The 22,129-nt window shown below is 36.1% G+C and overlaps 3 protein-coding genes across 11 annotated transcripts in view; 2 read left to right on the forward strand and 1 right to left on the reverse strand.

Annotated features, from left to right (window-relative positions):
- The window catches only part of LOC6045537 (protein prickle), a 143,943-nt gene extending 140,780 nt beyond the window's left edge, over window positions 1-3,163 (forward strand). For all 7 annotated transcript variants that reach the window (XM_038262894.1, XM_038262893.1, XM_038262895.1 and 4 more), the window contains exons 6-9: window positions 130-333; window positions 410-507; window positions 1,021-2,135; window positions 2,202-3,163. In XM_038262894.1, the coding sequence (XP_038118822.1) occupies window positions 130-333; window positions 410-507; window positions 1,021-2,135; window positions 2,202-2,743 (1,959 nt within the window). In that variant the 3' untranslated portion in view covers window positions 2,744-3,163. The remainder of the gene's footprint in view (window positions 1-129; window positions 334-409; window positions 508-1,020; window positions 2,136-2,201) is intronic.
- Window positions 3,164-3,301: 138 nt separating this feature from the next.
- Window positions 3,302-22,129, forward strand: part of LOC6045533 (electron transfer flavoprotein beta subunit lysine methyltransferase) — a 38,567-nt gene continuing 19,739 nt past the window's right edge. For 2 of the 3 annotated variants that reach the window (XM_038263432.1, XM_038263437.1), the window contains exon 1: window positions 3,302-3,490. The gene's annotated coding sequence lies outside the window, so the exon portion shown is untranslated. Of the gene's footprint in view, window positions 3,491-6,842; window positions 6,978-22,129 lie in introns of those variants that run through there. The other variant, XM_038263433.1, reaches the window with a different exon arrangement.
- Window positions 6,896-8,230, reverse strand: LOC119769797. The gene is made up of 2 exons (XM_038263438.1): window positions 7,690-8,230; window positions 6,896-7,612 (listed from the first exon to the last, which is right to left on the reverse strand). The coding sequence occupies exons 1-2, from the start codon at window positions 7,963-7,965 to the stop codon at window positions 7,439-7,441; spliced, it is 450 nt and encodes a 149-aa protein (XP_038119366.1). The 5' UTR covers window positions 7,966-8,230; the 3' UTR covers window positions 6,896-7,438.

A 22,129-nucleotide genomic window follows, 5' to 3' on the forward strand; every position in this document is an offset into this window, starting at 1 on the left:
AGTTCAAACGAATAAAAAATTAAATTCGAATTAGGAAAATGTATTTCGATTTCATTTAAATCAACTCCACTTGTATTTTCGTAATCATTATTTAAACATAACGATGTTATTTGCTTTCTCCCCGCGCAGTGTGGCGAATGCATCTCGTCCGGCGACATGGGAGTGACGGCGTCCCGGTTCGACGCGGGCACCTGCTGGCATCCGGCCTGCTTCGTGTGCTCGGTGTGCAAGGAACTGCTCGTCGATCTGATCTACTTCCACCGCGAGGGCCGCCTGTACTGCGGTCGGCACCACGCGGAGACCCTCAAGCCACGCTGCTCGGCATGTGACGAGGTACGGAAATGGAAACACCTTTAGGGGTGATTTGTAACACTGTTTTTTTATTAACAACATTAATTCTCTTTGGCAGATCATCTTGGCGGACGAGTGCACGGAGGCGGAGGGACGGGCGTGGCACATTAAGCATTTTGCCTGTTTCGAGTGCGATAAGCAGCTCGGGGGACAACGGTAAGAACATCTATTATTATTACGTCTTTTATGCACAACTATCTTCTTAAAATCTGGAAGACTAATTTCGGGTGATAGATTTTTGTATGAAACTCAAGCTGTGAAATTGCCGTGAGTTTCTTGACCAAATACAACCAAAATTAAATTCAAACAAGATTTTTACCAATATGCATTCAGTTTGACAAAATAACCCCATTGAAATTACAAATACTGGATCCTTTCAGGCAAAACAAAAATAGCAATATGTAATGGGCATATAAATTTCGTATGGCCATAAGAATCATTTTTCCATCGGCAACTCTGAACAAATTATTTAATCAGATTTGAAAGGGTTAAAAAACATCATAACGCTAAAGCTGCCAGGCCTACTGCGTTAAATTTACCGCAGAGATTATTCGTAGAACTTGGTTAAATCCGAACCCGCTCACGATATTTGGGTTGAATCTTGATTCAAAAAATTATATAGATTGCTGTATAGTAAAAAGCCTAATGGTATTTTGTCACCTTTTACAGCTACATAATGCGCGACGGTAAGCCATACTGCCTGCACTGCTTCGACGCCATGTTCGCCGAGTATTGCGACTTTTGCAGCGAACCCATCGGCGTGGACCAGGGCCAGATGAGCCACGACGGCCAACACTGGCACGCCACAGACAACTGCTTCGCGTGCAGCACCTGCCGCTGTTCCCTGCTGGGACGGCCATTCCTGCCCCGACGAGGGGAGATTTACTGCTCGATAGCGTGCAGCAAGGGCGAACCTCCCACACCGTCGGAGGCATCTTCCGGCCTTCCGATGAACAACTGCGTTGCGACGATGATGCTGCCGGGATCTGGGAACCGAACTAGGTCGATTCGGCGTAATGTCACCGATGAACTGCTGTTGCCGGATTATTCACCGCATTTGCCAAAGTCCCCGGAACCGCTGCAGAGTCCGATCAGTGAGCGAAGTACGCCGCACTCGAGTCCGGCCAAGCAGAACCAACAGCAGCAGCAGTCTTCGGTTCGATCCAGTCCGATTCAGCAGCAGCTGCAGTTCCAGCTGGAGGCGTCTACGATGGCCAGTGAGGTGGCCACCAACTACTCAACCTCGGTCGACAACGACAATGTACAAACCTACACCGGAACCGGTGGCAGTGGGGCCACTTCGCCCATCTCGTCCCGACCCTGCACGGAACCCGGTGACTTTGTGGATCACTACTCCAACGCGAGCCAACACGAGTCCCTGCCACCAATCCTCAACTCCTCGAGTCAACGCCGAATCCCGCAGTGTTCACCGGAGCTTAACCGGTTACTCCACAAAGACCGCAGCCGGCAACCGCTGGATCTGACCGACCTCACCCTAAGCCTCAGTCTGGACAATTGGCAGGACAATCGGCACGAGCAGATCTCCGGGTCCGGAACCGGAATCGTCCACGCCGGAATAGCCAAAATGAACCCCTCGCTGACCTCATCGATGCCCGAGCTGACCCAGCAGCAGCAGATGCAGTTCCAGCAGCAGCAGCTGGAACCGTACGACGACATTAGCCCGATGGACAAAGCAAGTGCAATAGACCCGCTGGACGATGGCATCCAGAATGCGTCCGACGCGTCGCACTCGATCGTCGAACTGCCAACTCCGCCGCCAATAGGTGAGACATTAAACGATGTTGTCTTTATAACTTACTTTTACAAATTTTCTTTTCACTCTTTTTCAGTTATTAAGAAAGAAGTCCGCTTCGAGGGCGACTTCCAGGACTCCCTCCCTCGGTCCAAAAGCTACGGCAGCCGGTCCTCCTCCAGCTCGTCCCGCTCGAAATCGTCCAAATCGCGACGAAAATCGAGCAGCCACCACAACCACAGCCACCGTTCCTCGTCCGAGTACTCGTCGTCGTACGATCGTCACGACCGCCATGGCGGCCACCACGAACGATCCTCTTCCACCTCCTCCACCCGAAGATCGCCCCGGCGGAGGCCACGCCACGTGCACGAGCACGAAGCCCCGGCCATCGGCGACGAGGACGACTCGGACGTGCGGTCCGTCTGCTCGACCTGTTCGTCCAGCTCTTCGAGCGCCGACGACACCGTGTACGAGCTGCCCATGCGGCGGACCTACGGCGGAACGCGCATCCACTACATGCCAAACAACTCGATCGCGTGCGCCCGGAAGCGGAAACAGCTCGGCGTGCCACCGAATGCAGGGGGAGGAGGCGGCGTCGGACCTTATGAGAAAGACAATAAAAATTGTATCATTTCGTGAGAATGTTTGCGGCGTTTTTGCGCAGCGTTTCCCAATTGTGACCAAATTGTAAAGCAAAAGTATTTAAAAATGTCCGTTCGTTTGTTGCGCGCCGAACGGAGTGTATAAAGTTAACATCAGAAAGAGAAAAATTATGCAAGTTTGAACGTATTTTCATTGTTTGGATTGAAATTTTAGCATGAGAAGAGCAGATTTAACGAAAAAAAGAAGCATATTTTAAAGTCGAAACGTAAAATACTCGAAAGCATATTTTGTGAGATTTTTAAGGTTCATGTCGCGTACGCAGTTCATAGTTCACACCAACATACAAAGGGTAGATTGTATTCAATGCTCATATCTTTAGTGTTAAGATCTTTTATACATACAGTTTGATAGAGTTAATTTTTTACCGAACAGTTGAAAGAAGATGCAGAAAAAACTGATGTTGTTTTAAATGTTTCAATATCACATTCCATGTTTGTTACGACCACTGAGTTGGCCACACTTCCGTACGGTGCAAAGCCAGCGGTGTAATCGGACGATTCCAACAGAACTGTCAACGCTCGCTAAGAAAATAAACAAAAAATAAGACTCGTCAAGATTCTGGGAAGTTGTCGCGAAGAGTTAATTTTTAGTGGAAAAGGGTCGTGAATTGGAGTAAAACTACGTATCTTATCTTAGGCGTATCCAAAATCACAGTGATAATTGTGAATTGTGACCATTGCTTGAAACATACCAGCTACCTACGAGGATCCAGACAACGTTCAGGTACTTCCGGCAAAAATCCATCAACCGGTGACACAGCAACATCAGCCAACAATCTCACCACCCACTACACTCAACCACCGGTGGTTGGTCAGTTTTTCATTTGACACTATTTTAGTTTATACCCCGTTGGTTGGTCAAAGTCAAACTAAAAAGTGACGAACTGTCACTTTTTACACGGCGTTAATGCATACTATCAAAACAAACGTTTGGTAGTGTGTGTGAACTCCGTGTAAAAGAGGTGTCAAATTAAAAAGTGACCCCGTTCGTTTGACAACAGTTGGTGTCAAACCATCGGGGTTTGAGTGTACCGACGACGACGCCGACGATGGACATGCACGGAAAAAAGTGAGCACAACAAAAACAAGTAATTCTCCAAAGGAACGACAATCATCCCCAATTTTTATTTTGGACAAAATCTTGATTTTCATAATGAGAAAAGCTCGAAACAAGAAACGGACTTCATTTTCGAATTGTTTGAACAATTTTCTACTTACAGCTGACAATACGAGTTTTTATATTAAAAGTTTTGGGCAGGGCGTCCATTTTTTCCGGGTTTTGAATTTCCCGGAAAACGCGACAATATTTTCTAAATCCCGAGAATTCCTGGGATCCCGGGAAATTTTTGAAACAGTCTAAACATCCTAGTTTTTATTGCATTTGTTATGTTTTTGAAGCTTAAACTCATAAAATTACCTCGGTACTATTACTTGGTTATAATTTACATTTCAATCTTAACAAGGATAGAAGTTTTTCGATAGCTTAACAGAAACAAAAAAAAAGTTCTTTGTTCTGCTTTGGATTTTCAATACACCACAATTTTTAATCCAACGTTATTCAAATTCAATAAGTCTCTAATAAATAAACTTGTTTTTCAATTAATTTATGACATGACTAGAAAAGCCAAAGAAAAGCTTAATAAATTAATTTTACAATGTAGGAAAGTTTAAAATTTCATATTTTTTATAACAAATATTTTACAAATTATCTTTGAGTCAATGCCGCCAACTGGGAAAAATAAGGACTACAGTCTGAATAGGTACAGGAGATTTTAGAGCAATTAATTTGGACATTGGCATACTATTTTTTTATTCTGTTTTTGTTATTACCGACATCAATAAAAAAAATAGAAACATCATCCAACAAATTTGGCTTAAAAGCTGTCTTAATTAATTGTTTGATGAATATAATTAAATGAGTAAGCTGAATTAACAGACCAAAAATGTTTTTTTTTTCAATTTCGGGAATTCCCAGGACATAATATAAAAGTCCCGGGATTCAGGAATTTCCGGTTTTGGAAAAAACCCGGGAATTCCCGGGATGGACGCACTAGTTTTGGGTGTTTAAGGCCAATATTTTTTTTTTATGTTCTGTCCCCTCCCTCTTAAAAAAAATCCATTTTTTGTACTTGTACAATTGATTTAAAACTATTTAGAATACATTGCACTTTAAACCAGGATTTTGTATAATTTAGATTTTTTTATCACGGCTCGAAAAAGGCGTTTAACTTGAAGAAAATAAATATTATAATAGATTAAAGTAATTTAGTATACATCAATAAAAAAATAAAAACATCATCCAACAAATTTGGCTTAAAAGCTGTCTTAATTAATTGTTTGATGAATATAATTAAATGTGTAAGCTGAAATGTTTTTTTTCCAATTTCGGGAATTCCCACGACAAAATATAAAAGTCCCGGGATTCAGGAATTTCCGGTTTTGGAAAAATCCCGGGAATTCCCGGGATGGACGCACTAGTTTTGGGTGTTTAATGCCAATATTTTTTAAAGTTTTTGTCCCCTCCCTCTTAAAAAAACCATTTTTTGTACTTGTACAATTGATTTAAAACTATTTAGAATACATTGCACTTTGAATCAGGATTTTTTATAATTTAGACTTTTTTACCACGGCTCGAAAAAGGCGTTAAACTTGAAGAAAATAAATATTATCATAGATTATAGTAATTTAGCAAGTTTTTTTTTTCTTGAACTTTTCTTACTTTTGATTATGCCTTATTTAACATTTCCAATTGCTCAAAAACGAATTATGATGCAAAACAGCGCTGAAATGAACTCAAAAACTCTGTAATGTACTTAAAACTAACTTATTGTAACTTGATTATTTACCAATAAAACTGAAATGAATTGAATTGAATCATACATTTTACGATATTTTACGATATTTTGCGATTTATTGACAGTGGCATATCTGGAATCCAATAATGAAAAAAGTATTATGTGATAATTTTGATTAAAAAAGTCAAAAACTAGGCTTGAAATCAGATTTTTGTTTTGCAAGCAGTTTTTAAGAAGAAAATATGAAATAAAGAAAAAAATGCGCAAAATTAGCATTTTAACAAAATAATATTTTTTGTTATTTTTTTTTTGTCTAGCCGCCTTTTGCGATTTGGACACTCAACAAATCAAGTTTGACGTTTTGAACCGTTAGACCTGACTTCTAAAAAATGTTTTTTACTATCAGATAATTTTACAACACCCAAACTAAAAAGCTTGCATGCAATATGACATTTCTCGCATTCAACATCATATTTGAGCAAGTCTCTAGAATTTCGCAAATCGACTTCTCATAGTATTTTTTTTTTGTCTTGATGCTTTGTCCATCAATTCCGTATGCCTAAATAAGTCATATTGCATCATAAGTTTTTTTCATACAAGTCTCCAATTTAGAGGCTGTTCATTGAAAAGTGCTATGAGTTTTAATAAGTTTTCAATTTTCAATTCAATTCAGTTTGTTTCTTAAGTTTATCGACTAACAGTAGTTTTGTAAGTGCAGTACAGAGTTTTGTTTCAGCTGTAAATAAGGCATTTTTCACAATGGATGCAAATAAAGTTGGTTGTGAAGGAAACAGAAAACAGGAATACAACTCGCAAAAATCCTGACACTATTGTTGGGCCTCAATTTTCAATCGATGATTTCTTGGATTTTCAATGTGAAATACGTAAACTTGTGTAAAATTATCTAAACAGAAAAAAAATTTAAAAAAAAAAATCTACCAAAAGTTTTGCAAAATTAGTTGTTAAAATAGTGAAAATCAGCAAATTGGATGGAGTTAGCAGCGAGTGCTTAACATGCCAAAAAAACGAGAATTTCTCCTACTTCGATATTATGAAAACTAATGATTGCAAAACAACTGGGCAGGTGTAAAATACACTTTTAAATACTTTTTTCATAAAATATTTAATACATTTCAACGCTTTCAACACTAGAACACAGCTTGCATACAACATCAGAAAAAATCGTACAAGCCGTGAATGAATCTCCGAGCCCGTTCAATAAATTTACCACATGGGTTCTCGCTCTCTCCTTCCATGCATTTCATTGCTAACGACGGCAACAGCTGAGTGAGAGTGGTGTGATGTGATGTGATATAACTGAAGTGAGCAGAGAGTTTTATTTTTACACCTTTTCTCAGAGTTTTTATTCATCGGTTATTTGAGGATACCGTACAAATTACACCACTATTGGTTGCCGTGAGTAATCAATCGATTAATCGTATGCTTAGGTTAGGGTTAGAATTATCTTTACTACTATTATATTAACAAATAATTACAATCTGTCATAATAATAATAGTAACACATCAAAACAATCACTGTCAAAACTTGTCACAGATGTCTTCTAAAGTACCACTTCCTGGTTTCGTTCCCGACGACGGCTCACGCGTCGCTCCAGCTGACAATGTTTGAGAATCGTTTTCAAAGATATGCTTATCTTATCAGAAGCTATTGAAACTATTTATATATTGCACCGTCTGAGTGCCCATTATATCGTCGATTCCCGTTATTTTAGTAGAACAATGTCCGCTCGTAGGCAAACCACTTCACGTTAGAGTCACTTTGTTCTGTAACACTGTTTTTCTTTACTCGCTGAATCGTTTGTTTCAGGAGTTTTATTTTCAGCTCAGTTTGATTTTTTCACCAGTTTTTAGTTCGTTCATTTTTCCGGCAATTTGATTACGGGTTTCGCTGGTTCATCCCAGTACAGCTCACAGTGGTCTATCAGGATGTTTTCGCTGCGGGATTCCTTCCTCGGGGGCTTCTGAATCAGAGCACACCAGGCCAACTCGTTGGACTGAACTAATCGACTTAGCTTTTCTGCACTGTCAACCTGGAAGCGAAACAGAAAGTCATGCTGATTAGATTGGAATTCCTCAACATTTGGGAGGGTGCTAATTATAGACCTACCTTAATGATGTAGATGTCGTGCTCGAAGCAAAACGCCTCCAGCAGAACCTCCTGCATGTGCGATCCGCTATCGTGCTCCGACGGGGCCATAAAGCAAAACACAAACTGCTGGGGGTCCTCCCGCAGCTGCTGGATTGCGTTGGCCATCCCAATTACGGTGCGACCTTCCGACAGGGCGCTCACCAGCGTCGTCCGGACGCTGGCCCCAATTCCGACCGTCTTGAAGCCGACCTTGGACTCCATGGTGGCTGCCGAATCCGATGTTTTAATGACCATTTTCGATGCTTGATACGTTCCGGTAGTCCGGTAATAGGCCAGGTTGAACCTCGCGGGAACTTTGCTGCGCGAAATCGGTCCGAACGCACTTTCTCCTCACAACTCAAACCCCTTTTCCCAACTTTAATTGACCGATGTTGTGAAATTGTCCAGCACTTAGACACTTTTTCGCACGAGCCTCCACTTAACTCTCTCACCCTTCGGAAGTAGTTGCGTTGGCGATGTTCTTCGGTTGGTCACTGAATGGGTTCTGGCGGTTCACGCGACGCCGCGGTTATACTTATAACCAAAGCGTCCTCACACACCCCCAGAGCACACGTGTACCAACACAAATTCCGCGCTGGTGGAGTTCATGATCATGACCGTACAAGATCAGACCTGTCTGTGAGGAAACGTGTTGATACGTGAAAATCAGTGCAGTTCCGTTGGGAAGGGGTTTGGAAAATCTGAGTTCATTTTGGGTAGGGTAGAATGGAAATGTTCGTAATTGCTATTGTCTCTGGAGCAACACGAGAAAAGGGCGGATACGCATTTTGACAGCTGAAACTATTTTGAAAATTCCAAGACAACAAGTATTTTTTTCACAAAACTCAAAGTGTTAAGCAATAGCTGGCCTTCCCAGCTACCTTCTAACGCAGCATTGTTTAATAGTTATCTGTTGCCTCGAAATTTGCGAAATAGTTATTCGAAATTTATCAGAGCTTCTAAATCTATGACTGCAATACTGATATCGAGAAGATCGAGAGTCGACTGTATTGGATTTTCCGGAGTCAAATTTCATGCCCACACATTTGAGAAAATCAAATAATTTTTATCTTCAAATTTGACATTTAATAAAATCTAAAGAAAGTTACAAAGCGACCAAATTACCCCAAATTCATTTTCATTATCATCTCTCTCGTGACCAATCGCACGCAAAACGCTTGCCCACTCCCTCTCTCTCTCTTTCGCTCTCACCACGACGCTCACACTCATTCGCAGTAAGCGTCGCCAAAGCCGTGTCGTGTGGAATTGGGTTAACACGCGTCCAAGTGTGTGCCGGCGTCGCCAGCATTCCTCCCTCCCACGACGCTGTTCAAACATTGCGCGCGAAAAGCCGCGAGTTGCTTCAGGTGAAAAGACTCGATAACCATCACAAGCGAGAGCCAGTGCGCCATGTCACATGAATACGAATCATCACCTCCAGCGTGGTTTGATTCGACGCGACGCCGCGCGAAATTTTTTGCGCCGTCGAGCTTCATCCAAGGAGGCGCGGTCCCTTTTTTGGATGATGCAACATCTTCGCGGGAAGAAGCAGCAACGCTGGCATGACTTGCAGGATTTGCTGTTTGAAAGAAGGGCCACGGTTCATTGGCTTGCCTTGTTACGGTTTAGATAAAAAGTTAAGTCATATGATTTGATTCCTGACTCAATTTCACTCTTCATTGGTTGCTATGAACGGTAAAACGGAAAAATATGACACAGAATGGTCACAATGCATGAATAATAAGGAGAAAGCTTGGCAGTTTCTTGATCTTGAAAGATATCGCGATAAAAACAAACTGTCTTATCAGTTTAGGTGAACTCATTTTGAACCCTTTGTATTCATGATCCTTGTAAACATTTCCAACGAATGAACTGATTTAGTTCACCTTTGGAACAGTTTTCTTGAAATGACATTTTAAAAAATATTCCATTTAATTAAGGTTATTCGATTGAAAAAAAAAATATGCAATTCGCTATCATCACAATTTTCAAAGCAAACAATATTGTAAAAAAAAAGTTTTCATAAAAAGTCGTAATATAAACCAGATAATATTTTTTAAATGTTTTATTTTTGAAATAATTTTTGTCTGTCTTCCCAAATTACAAAATGCATTTTTCAAATATTTCATCGTCGCCATTTTTGATGGATTTAAAAATGTTAAATCACTTTAGAGTAGTTTGGTGGTCATACTTAAGCTCAGCTATCAAAAATAAGCGAACAAAACAAAAATTGTGATTCGATTATCCGAAGTGAAATTTTTCCGAGGCCTTCGGATAATCGAGTCTGGACTGTAGTGCTAATTGGTTGACACATTTTTCAAACGTTGTTAAGGCTGGTTTATTTCAAGTTTTTGTGGTTGTCGTGGTTAAAAATTGGGACGTCCAATTTTCCCAGGTTGTGAATTTCCCGGGAAACGGGAAAAATATTTTTCAAATCCCGGGAATTCCCGGGATTCCGGGAAATTTTTGAAACAGTCATAAAGTCTATGTTTTCATTTTATTTGTTATGTTTTTTAAGCATAAAATTAATAAGCTCGATAATATTAATTCGACAGTTTTCAAATAGCCTGAAAGAAATTAAACATGTTTTTTCGTTCTTTGTTGCGCTTTGGATTTTAAATGAATTTATTTTTTTTATCCAATGTGGTTAAAATTCAATAATTCTTCTATCAATAATTTTCTTTAATATATATTTGTTAGCTCGACTCGAAGCTCGACATTTTTTTTTTTTTTTGGAAAAGTCTAATAAAGAAGAAATAAAATCTGATAAAATGATACCAGTCCATGTAGAATTGTAAAAAAAAATAATTTAAAATATTATTTAAAATATTTTTAAAATGTATTTGGTAACTTTTAAGGCAATTAACCAATTCAAATTTGATTAAAAGAGAATTCTAATTTGTTTAAAGCAAGAAAATAAAAAATAAAAACAAACAAAAAATTTTTTTTTCGTGATTTGATTATCGAAAGTCTTATACAATCTTTCGGATAAAAGACCTCTGAATAATTGAAACTTCGGATAGCCGAGTTTTGTATCATTTTTCTGTTTCAACCGAATGCATTCAAAACATTGTGCAGAAAATAGACTTAAAAAGCTGTCCTGTCGTGATATTTTTCGTGATTTGCCCCAGTTTCCGGTGTTTAATGAAAAAAAAAATATTTCTTTTCAAATTTAAAATCTTGAATTTACATTAAAATATTACTCAGTCTTTCAACAATATAATAAATAGAATTGAAAATATTTAAAGCATAAGGCATTTTGCGGATATGCAAGCTAAAATTTTGACAATTTTCCCTAATAAGCCAAATTAATACTGATGTATGTTGAATACAATTTGTAATGTTTTAAAATTTTAATGCTAATCGATTATTAAGTATTCAACTTGTTATTAATTTTCACAACCAAATCTGAATTTCCAGATCAAGTTTGATTTTTTTTCAATTTCGGGAATTCCCGGGACAAACTATAAAAAATCCCGGGATTCGGGAATTCCCGGTTTTGGAAAAATCCCAGGAATTTTGTCCCGGGAATTCCCGGGATGGACGCACTAGTTAAAATAGGGTTTTTATATGTTTGCTAAAAATGATGAACTGGTGGATTTTTTTTATCTAATTGGCAAAAAAATATGATTAATTCAAAATTTAATTATTTTATTATTTCTCAACTTTACGGCCTTTGTCATGCATTCGGGGCCGGAGGAGTCCTCACCAATTTTTTTCACCGATTTGGTTAAAGCAGTGTACAGATATCGTGGCACACGTTTTTTGAAACTGCTTACAAAAACTATATCTCAGCAATAATGCATATTTTGTTAATAGTTGAAAATGTATCTACCTTAGTCGGTAGTTGAAAAATCTGTAAAGTTTAGATTAGTGAACCATTTGTCAAAATGAATAACATTTTACCGTTAATCGGTAGAACGTAATGAGCCAAAGATTTGACCAAATTAGGTTATTTTCGGTTTACAAACTGTTATTTTTAAATTTACCGAATTTAAATAAAAATCTAAGATTTTATCCTTTTCCTTTTAGTATCCTTTTAGTCAATTATATTTAAAATTATGTTTAAATCGTTGTTTCTAATTCGAAGATGTATAACAACAACAACAGCATTGTGCTATTTTTTTATTGATATATTTTTATTATTTTCTTCAAAATGCTAATTTTAGTTTTTAAAACAAATTTTGTTAATACTATTGAATTTGAAAACATCCAAACACATAAGTAAAACTTATTCAAAGCTTGATTAAAAGTTCGAAAAATTTATTCATAAGTATTTTGATCTTCAGAATTTTGTTTTCTAAAAAATTGAATACTCTAAAAAAATTAGTTTACGCAAACAAATGATTTCAAACTATAATTTTGTTCCTTTTCCGAAACGACACAGTAAAATACGTAATTAATTGCCAGTCAAACAACTCCAAACAGTGCTAATTGGTACACAAAAAAAAAACGCCAGTAATGCCATATGAGATACGACACAAATACTGAAATTTCATGTTTTGGATTTGAAATAAAAACAAAGATTTAAGAGAAGATTTATTGTTTGAAACTATATTTCAACCAATTTTCAAACTTTGTTAAGGGTTCTCAAGTAGAAAACATTAGATTATAACATCGAAAATCTTTTATCGTAGATTTGTTCTTAGATAGTTTGCTAACATTTTCCCAATAGATGGATTTTGATGAACACTACCTTAAATGCCAATCGTTTGGAAATTGACCCAATCTCGCCCCTTAGAGGGGGTGACATTGGGTCAAATGAAACTAAAATGATGCCTAAATACAAAGATAGTAGAGATTTCCAAATATTTGGGTACTTTATGATCAACTCCTTCAAAAATTTTATAAGCTCAACTTTAGACAGCTTCAAAAATGACAGGATTTGTTCTAGAAACGAGATTTTTTCAGCAAAGTCATCTTAAGATGTCCCTTGCACAACCGTTTTAACAGAATTATGTTTCATTGAGAAATACCTGAGAAATGTTAAAATCCGTAAAAAAAATACTTTGACCCAATCACACCCCTCAGACCCAATGTCACCCCCACCGACGGTAGTCTATCTTGTTTGTGCGTCAAACGCGTTCTGACCTGAAATCCCTTTTCCAATTTTCGCACTTACATCAATTTTTAGGCTGTGTCAAGATAGCACGTCAAGATTGAAACTTCTATCATATAAAAAGTGACAAAAATGCACGGAGCTTTTTTGGCTTTTATTGAAATCGAATTTTGGGGATCTGTGAAGGTCAAAAGGCGAATCATTGTGAACTGCACAAAATGGCGTTCTTAACTCAATGTGGTCTAAAATGCACTTACGACAAGTTAGCACGACGGCGATGATTTATTGAACCAACATCAGAAAATTAGATTATTTTGAACCAATTATGAACAGTTCAACAGTTACTGTTGATTATAAAAAAAAAACTAAGAAAAATGAATAATCACAGCAAACATCTTGCCCTCAACGCTCGCATCGCAAACCGTCTCACTTCCACCGAAAGTGAATCTGAAACTCCAAACCGCAACAGTTTCTCACCTGATACGAACGGGTGTATTCCGAGCATGAATCAGCTACGGCAGCCCAGGTGGGTGAATCATCTTGGCTATTTTTCGAATAAATATAAGGGGGGTTCACACCTTCCATCTGATTCCGGTACACACGATGTACTCTTCGATAAGACAAGGTTGATCGACGAATCGCAGCAAAATTCAATCAAATTGAACAAATTGACAGTTTCATTCATTCATTCTCCATCGCAAATCCTTCCAACAATGGCGGAAGCTTCACCAAGACGCAAATTTCGCGGAATTTTGCATCATTCACTGCGCCAAAAGAGAAGCAGGCTTTGCGCATCTCACATTATCATCAATGAAACTGTTTATCAGTCAACCGCAAGTCTCGTGTTGGGGTTGCGCACTGCCGCAAAACATTGAAGCACAAAAACAAAAACGGAAACGTGCTATGCTGCTTCGTGGTGGAGCTCAATCAATGACGTAAATCGCATGATCGCGATTCCATCGCGCAACTATCGCTCGCTCAGTGACGACAGACCAGCATCTGTTGGAATGATTCTATTGGAGCTCTTAACTGCTCTAGTTTTCGATTTAATTTAAGTCGATTAGATTTTTTTAAGTTTGTTAAACTTTTTTTGTAATTTCTTGAATATAATTATTTTCATATAATTGCTGTTTTTACACCATTTCCAAAAATTTCCAAAATATTTTTGAAACATTTTCTAACCGACCTAGTCGAACGTTATCCATCGCCGGTCGTGAATTAGATTAGATCGATTCTAGCTCTGAAGAAAACAATATTGGCTAACGGGTGCGAAATCGTCTATCGGAGTGATCGACCCCAGCCAGGCCGCACTGGGAGAAGTGATGATAAGTGCCATAGAGGCGTGGCGGCGCTCAATCTGCGCAAATTGCGGCCATCGGGACTGTCAAGGTTAGGTTCTATTAATTGAAGACGGTATCGAGGCTGATGGTTGGTCGGCTTTATAGTAAATTGATAGAGCTAAAAATAGAAAAAATGTTTTTTTGATTGATTTGTGGAAGTTGTGTGACATGATACGGTACGTGAATTGTAATTGATTTGTTTAAAAACGGGCTGTTATATTAAAGGCGAAATCTCTACCTATTTGTTTGATATTATTATGAGAAATATCGTTGTCTTTGGATTTTATTTTTTCTTAAATTGTAATTGAATCAACCAATGCTAAGCAAAAAATAGTAACAAAAACTTCCATAATTTGTTAAAATTTTTAACCTTCTACTGCCCTTCTACCTTATGTTTTTCTTGTTTATATTTTTTTTTCATTTGCATTTATCTTGTTTAGTTTATGTTTGTTTTGGATAGTATTTGGCCTATTCTACCACCTAATATAATTTTATTTTGCCTGTCTAATTTTTTCACGTTTTTACAGACACTTTTAATTTTTTGCTTGTTTTTCACATTTTTTTGCTTTAGATTGGCACCATCATCATTTAAATTGTTAAAAAAAATGCGTAGAGACATAGTCTGGGACACTACAAAAATTACTGCATACTTCTTTTTACTGAAAATATAGGAAATGTAAGTAAAATGTTGACCCCTAAAGAAACACAATCGAAATTGTGATAAGGATTGTAACAATTTTATTTAAAAAAAAAATTCCCTTCAAATCTGATCGATGTCGGCAGCCAAAACTATAAATTTTATTTTTCAAGAAATATTTTCAAAATTAATAAGTTAAAATCAAAAAATGATCTAAAAATAATAAATGTCAACTGTCAAAAAAGGTAAAATATCAATAAGTTGATAAATATATTATAATTCTTAAGTTGTACGTTTTTTTCCGGTCTGTGATCCCACATATAAAAACAAAAGCGAACAGATCAAAACGCCAAAATTTGAATAAAAATGCATAAGTAAACATTTTGCAATGCATTGAACAGTGGTCCAGATCGCAAAATTAAGTGGAAAATGGATTTTCCGAAAAATGGAGACGTTTTGGAGCTCTGGTGTCTTCAGAAGTGTTGCTGCAAATGGAAAGCGGCAACTTTTGGTTTGGTTGAAAATTAGGATGGTTCACTATTATGGTGATTTTGAAAATCTAACTTTACAGGAATATTTTTGGGATTTTTTTGTCTTCTAGAAAGTTGTTGGGCTTGCCAATCCAAGCAACTTTGTCGAAGACACCAAAATTTTAAGTCATAATCTACGCCTTCTATGACCAAATTTATAGAAAGCATCTGAGCAAACCTTCAAAAATCAGTTTTTTGAACGCGGCATTTCAGGGTTAAGCTTTAGAGAAAAGTGAAAAAATATCCTTGTAAAATTATAAAAAGTTCAAATTATGACCAAAAATTCAATTTTTCGACACTTTGGCTCAATTCTGAGGGCATGTTCAGATTCAGCGGGCCGAATTACATGGAAAAACATATATTTAAACAATTTTCGAATTTCGTTAGGGTGGTCCCATATGGTTTTTCCTTAAAAATTAAACATTTTCAAATGAAGATATCTCGAGTTTAAAGGAAAAAAACCCTGAGATTTTTTCAGCGTTTGTAGTTGTAGATCTCCTCTTTCAAATACAACCTGGTGCTTAAAATTAAGATTGCGCACTTTTCGAGATATTTAAGTTTTAAATTTGCATGTTTTTTACCTTAAAATGGCTGTAACTTTTGACCTAAAAAATAAAAATGTTTGTTTTTTGAAGCTCTAAAAGTACTCCGAACATCACTTTTTCCTAAAGCTTAACCCCGAAATGCCACGTTCTAAAATCTGATATTTGAAGGTTTGCTCAGATGCTTTCTATAAATTTGGTCATAAAAGGCGTAGATTACGAGATAAAATTTTGGTGTCTTCGACAAAGTTGCTTGGATTGGCAAGTCCACAATTTTCTAGAAGACAAAAAAATCTCAAAAATATTCCTGTAAAGTTAGATTTTCAAAATCACACTAATCGTGAACCACCCTAATTTTCAACCAAACCAAAAGTTACCCCTTTCCATTTGCAACAACACTTCTGAAGACACCAGAGCTCCAAAACGTCACAATTTTTCGGAAAATCCATTTTCCACTTAATTTTGCGATATGGACCACTGTGCATTGTACATCATTTATAATCGATTTGACTATTTAACTTTTCAATAAAAATTTAAATGTTTAGCATTATTTTTTTGGCCCTTTGATTTTTCGAAAACATTTAAAGGAGTGGGGGACCTTGGGGGGACACGAACTTGAAAAAAATATTTGAATTGTCATAAACATGGATTAGTTTTTAACAAGAACCTTGCAGTAAAAAAATAGGTTGTGTCGAAGAAATCTGTATGCTGTATGGTATAAATTAGGATGTTGGAAATAATTTTTTTATGATAATACAGTCCAGACTCGAAAACAAATCAAAACTATCATTTTTTTTGTTGGGTCTTCTCGAAGATTCTTGGTCGAAATGCCTTTCATATTTTCTGATTTTTTTCTTCAGGAAGATAATAAGAAAATAAAACCAAAATAAAGTTTTTTGCTATTTAAAAATAAATGATTATGGAAAAGCATATTCCGACCTTTAGGCGTAGACCACAGATGAATACTGAAGCATATCTTCAAGTTCAATTTAATTGAATTTAAATAAAATTTCTTTCAAAAACAATACACCTATATCAGTTTGTTTTTTTCAAAATATCTTTTTGATCTTAATATACCCTGGGTAAAGTTTTAAACTAATTCAGAACGATGCAACAGCTTTTACTTCATCTGTTTCAAAGGAAATTTTCCTCAGCTGTTCCGAAAAAGAACCATTTCCCAGAATCGAGAGAAATGGCACACTTCAGTCGAATTTCCCAAATATACCCAGAGAGAACCTCGTCGCCGACGTCGATCATTCTTCTCACTTCTCGGAAGCGCCCGAGAAAGGCAAAAATACCCAGAGTAGCGGCAGCAGTTCGTTTACTCTCTCGCTCTCGTGATCGCGGCTTTCGAGGAAGATCGGAATTCCCCAGCTCAGCCGGCTGCCCCCAACGCGGTCGAGACTTATCGCCATCAACCTTGATGGGAAGCGTGTGTGTGTGTTTGTGTGTTTGAGTTGGAGCCAGAGCTAAACAAATTCTCGTGCCTTTTTTTTCGCAAACTCGATTTCCTCGCGTATATTCCTCTCACACACGCACTGAATCATGTAATCGGAACACGAGTTGGAGGGTTTTGTTTGTTTTAGTAAAGTGTACATTTTCACGAACTTTCTTTTTGATTTTTAAAATTTATTCAATTAAATTTCAGTTATTTAATAAAAAAGCAAAAAATTAACAATGAGCAATTCTCGCTGAAACCGTCCCACTAGATGCACATGTTCTCAAATCGTTGCGGCAATGTTCTCATTCGATTCAGCGCACCAAAAAACCATAAAAACAACCTTCGAACCAATGAAAATGTCAGCCGTTAGCCACCTGTAAATAAAAACTTGTTTTGAACAATGGATTTTTTCGAAAAAATGCCCTAATTTAAAGAAATGATATCTCCCAAAATACATTACCAAACATCAAAACTTATATATCGTTGGAAAGGTAATCCCGAGGGCTTTCTATCCCACTTTTATAAACATTTAAAAAAATATTTTTTCAAGGGTAATTTTCAGGATTTTTGGGAACCTTACTCTTAATTTTGAATTTTGACCGTGTTCGCAACCACTTATCGTTGCGAAACCATTTTCATTCGAAAGATTGGACGATTTTGCATAAAATTAACTTGAGAAAAGTAGTGTAATGAAATAGTTTTCGTATAGTTATTAAAGGATGAAAGAAATTGGTCAAATTTCAGTTAAAAATAATCGAAGCTCAGACTTCAGAAATGAGCCATATTTACAGGCAAAACAAAGCAGGATTGTATTTGAGCCGAATGTACAGTCATCTGAGGCAAATCTGGACATATAGGATGAATAGGGACAGTTATTTCAACCATGCTTTCACTCATTAGATCATATTTTTGATTTGTTTATGTAAAAGCATACATAAACAAATATTTTCAAAATTTGAAGCATTTAAGTACTCTGAAAACTAATGTCCTTACTTAGACTGTAGTCTCGATTCACCACATTTCACTGAAGTAATATTTTATGTACAGAATTTGTTATAGGAAGGTCTGCTTTATTTGTAATCGTGCACATAAAAGTGCATAGTTGAAATCAACATTTTTTGATCAAGTTTAAATTTGGTGGGGATGTTGATACCATCAAAACAAACAAGAAACTCGATTTTCGTCCAAATCGGACTACGTTGGGATTTATTCAACTTGAATTTTAATTGCTCTTAATATGAAAACCAATTATAAAGTTTTCATTTGCGCAACATAAATACACTGAAAATAGTTTTAATTGAAAAACAGACTACCGTAAACTGGGGTCAATCGGGACACATGGGGCGAATTGGGACAGCTGTTTTAACCATGATGGAGCACAATATTTTGATTTTTCTGGTTGGTTTCGGTTAGAAAAGACTCAGGTCAACAAAATGTGTACATCCATTTCCACATTAATAAGCTTTAAGTGCTCTAAAAACTGCTATCTCTATTTAGACTGTAGTCCCGATTCACCCCAGATTACGGTACACCTATTGATTCTACGTAAAATTATTTTTCTAGTGAATTCTGGTTCGACTTTGTACGGCTTGCGGTTTTAGAGACATAGCAGTTTGAAAATGAAGGTTTTTAACATTGTTTGCAAAAAAATCGAAACTTTGGAGTGGTGTGAAACAAAAGGGTGTAGTCCGATTTGGACGAAAATCGAGTTTCTTGTTTGTTTTGATGGTATCAACATCCCCACCAAATTTAAACTTGATCAAAAAATGTTGATTTCAACTATGCACTTTTATGTGCACGATTACAAATAAAGCAGACCTTCCTATAACAAATTCTGTACATAAAATATTACTTCAGTGAAATGTGGTGAATCGAGACTACAGTCTAAGTAAGGACATTAGTTTTCAGAGTACTTAAATGCTTCAAATTTTGAAAATATTTGTTTATGTATGCTTTTACATAAACAAATCAAAAATATGATCTAATGAGTGAAAGCATGGTTGAAATAACTGTCCCTATTCATCCTATATGTCCAGATTTGCCTCAGATGACTGTACATTCGGCTCAAATACAATCCTGCTTTGTTTTGCCTGTAAATATGGCTCATTTCTGAAGTCTGAGCTTTGGTTATTTTTAACTGAAATTTTACCAATTTCTTTCATCCTTTAATAACTATACGAAAACTATTTCATTACACTACTTTTCTCAAGTTAATTTTATGCAAAATCGTCCAATCTTTCGAATGAAAATGGTTTCGCAACGATAAGTGGTTGCGAACACGGTCAAAATTCAAAATTAAGAGTAAGGTTCCCAAAATCCTGAAAATTACCCTTGAAAAATATTTTTTAAATGTTTATAAAAGTGGGATAGAAAGCCCTCGGGATTACCTTTCCAACGATATATAAGTTTTTGATGTTTGGTAATGTATTTTGGGAGATATCATTTCTTTAAATTAGGCATTTTTCGAAAAATCCATTGTTCAAAACAAGTTTTTATTTACAGGTGGCTAACGGCTGACATTTTCATTGGTTCGAAGGTTGTTTTTATGGTTTTTTGGTGCGCTGAATCGAATGAGAACATTGCCGCAACGATTTGAGAACATGTGCATCTAGTGGGACGGTTTCAGCGAGAATTGCTCAATGCTTTTAAAACAATTATTTTTGGTGATGGGTTAAAAATAGGATCAACTACCCCTTAAACAAGTTTGTAAATTCCGCGCGATATAAACGGTAATGGGCGTCACGCGACGTCGTTTTTTTTTTTTTGCGCGAGGGGTTTTTATGTGTCGTGTGCGTACTTTAGATAGATTGGGGGGTTTGGTTTGGGGAGTAAATTTACGCTTGGTTGTCCGTTTTTATCAGTGTTTTTGGCGGTTTTTTTCTTAATCGCGAGGGAATTCTGGGAAAAAATAACAAATTTTTTGCGTTGTAGAAATTGTTCGGTTCTTCTTAAATATTTATGGAGAAATGATTTTAATTGCTGTGTTATTGGTTTATTTTATCGTATAACAAAAATTTCTGATCTGATTATTGCATTTGTTTAGTTTCTTGACATCTAGATTTTGGAAATCGATAGTCGCATTTTTCAATTCCCTCAAAATTTCATGGATACCAAGAAATTTTAAATGTTGCTTTTTTATATGCATGTTAATTCTCCATATAAACTTTGAAGAAAAACCATTCAGCCCTGTTTTTGAAAAATTCAAAGTGTACGAGTTTCTGGGGACCTCAAACTTCATGCTTCCCCTCGAGTTGAGCGCAAACATTATAGCTGATTTTTGTAGGTCAGTGTAATAATTTAAGTATTTTTAACTGTTTTACAATATTTTGATTTTAATTGATTTCAATGTATGACATGTATTTTCCAACTTTTAATAAACTCGAATTTCAAAATGATAGTAATACTTCAGGAAAACGACTCTTTCCATGATTTAATTAATAAATCCGAAGCTTTTGATTTTAGTCACATTTTTTCAAGTTTACTTTTTGCTATTTTGTTAAGTGTTTTGTCCTAATTTTAAAAAATCATTAAAATAAGAAAGACAATAATAGAACCATATATTTAAAAAATATATGAATATAGATCAACCTGTGAATTTTACGTGAATTTTTCTATTTAACCGGTCAAAATTTCCAACGATATTATTATAGAAATTTATGTTTTCGAAGTAGGAAAATTCACATTTTAATTATCAAAGAAATGAAGTTAAATCAAACCACTTTTCTGTTTAGAAACTAGTTTAAAAAGTGGTAAAAAAACATGGTTTGACACCATTTCGGGCAATCGATTTGTCAAGTTCCACATGTATGATAATTAACTTAATTAGAAAACAATACCTGTAGCGATTTACACAAGCGAGACGAAAATTGAACTTTGCTCCATGTTTTTTTCTGTTTTTATTTCTCTTAAAATCCGCCATTTTGTCGAGTTAGGCACTCATTTTGGCTTTGTCTGATGTCTTAGCAACGTCATGAGTCGAATTTCTGGATGCTTCGCAATACTTGGTTCCCCTCTGATTTTAACTTCATTTAACTTGCGATTTGTCATTGCGTCATTAGATGAATTTTCAAATCTACTGTTTAGTCAATTTGATTGAGTTACTCAAAATAATTTTAAAAAGATTAAAGGGATCTTGATTGGGTTTAAAAAATCAAATATTTCATTATTTTTTTAATTGCTTGCTAAGTACCGTTAAATAGCTAGGTTTAACAAATCATTCAATAATAATTTAAATAAACTAATTGAATTATGTCTGGAATTTAAAGTACCGAATTTGCCTTGAATTTTTTTAGGCAAAATTTTTAGAAAATCATTCAAAAATTACATCAGTGATGCATGGATGCTTCCTTGCCAAAAATTAACATAAAAATCTTTGCATTTTTACAGAATTCCTAAAATTATAAACATATGTACTTATTTTGGACATGATTTCCAAAGCCAATTGATTTGACCACGTCTCTACTCACGAAAATAATCTCTTATCTGATTGAAAACGGCTTATTATATACTTGTATTAGGCCATAAACTTAACGTTGAGCACAATGTTAAGATATTAATAACCAAACAAGAGTGCCCGGTTTTCGAAGCATAAAATGTCATTTTCTTTTATTGTTTAATTAAGTCTATTAAAAAAAAAATATCAATTTATTCATATAAAATCTTTATTTTTAATCGAATCGATTCGAATCCTTGGTTATCTTTTTGTTTTAAGTAAGTTTTTATGCAAAACAGTGTTTAGTGATATTTTTAGGTATGTATTATTTCAAAACGAATAACTTTCCAAAACTTTAGTTATTTTCAAGAAAACATTCGAAATAAGCCAAAAAAAATGGGAAAAAGGTCTGCAATTGAGGGATAGCATAAACTAGCA

The sequence above is a fragment of the Culex quinquefasciatus genome, chromosome 3, assembly GCF_015732765.1.
Source record: "Culex quinquefasciatus strain JHB chromosome 3, VPISU_Cqui_1.0_pri_paternal, whole genome shotgun sequence".
Taxonomy (NCBI): domain Eukaryota; kingdom Metazoa; phylum Arthropoda; class Insecta; order Diptera; family Culicidae; genus Culex; species Culex quinquefasciatus.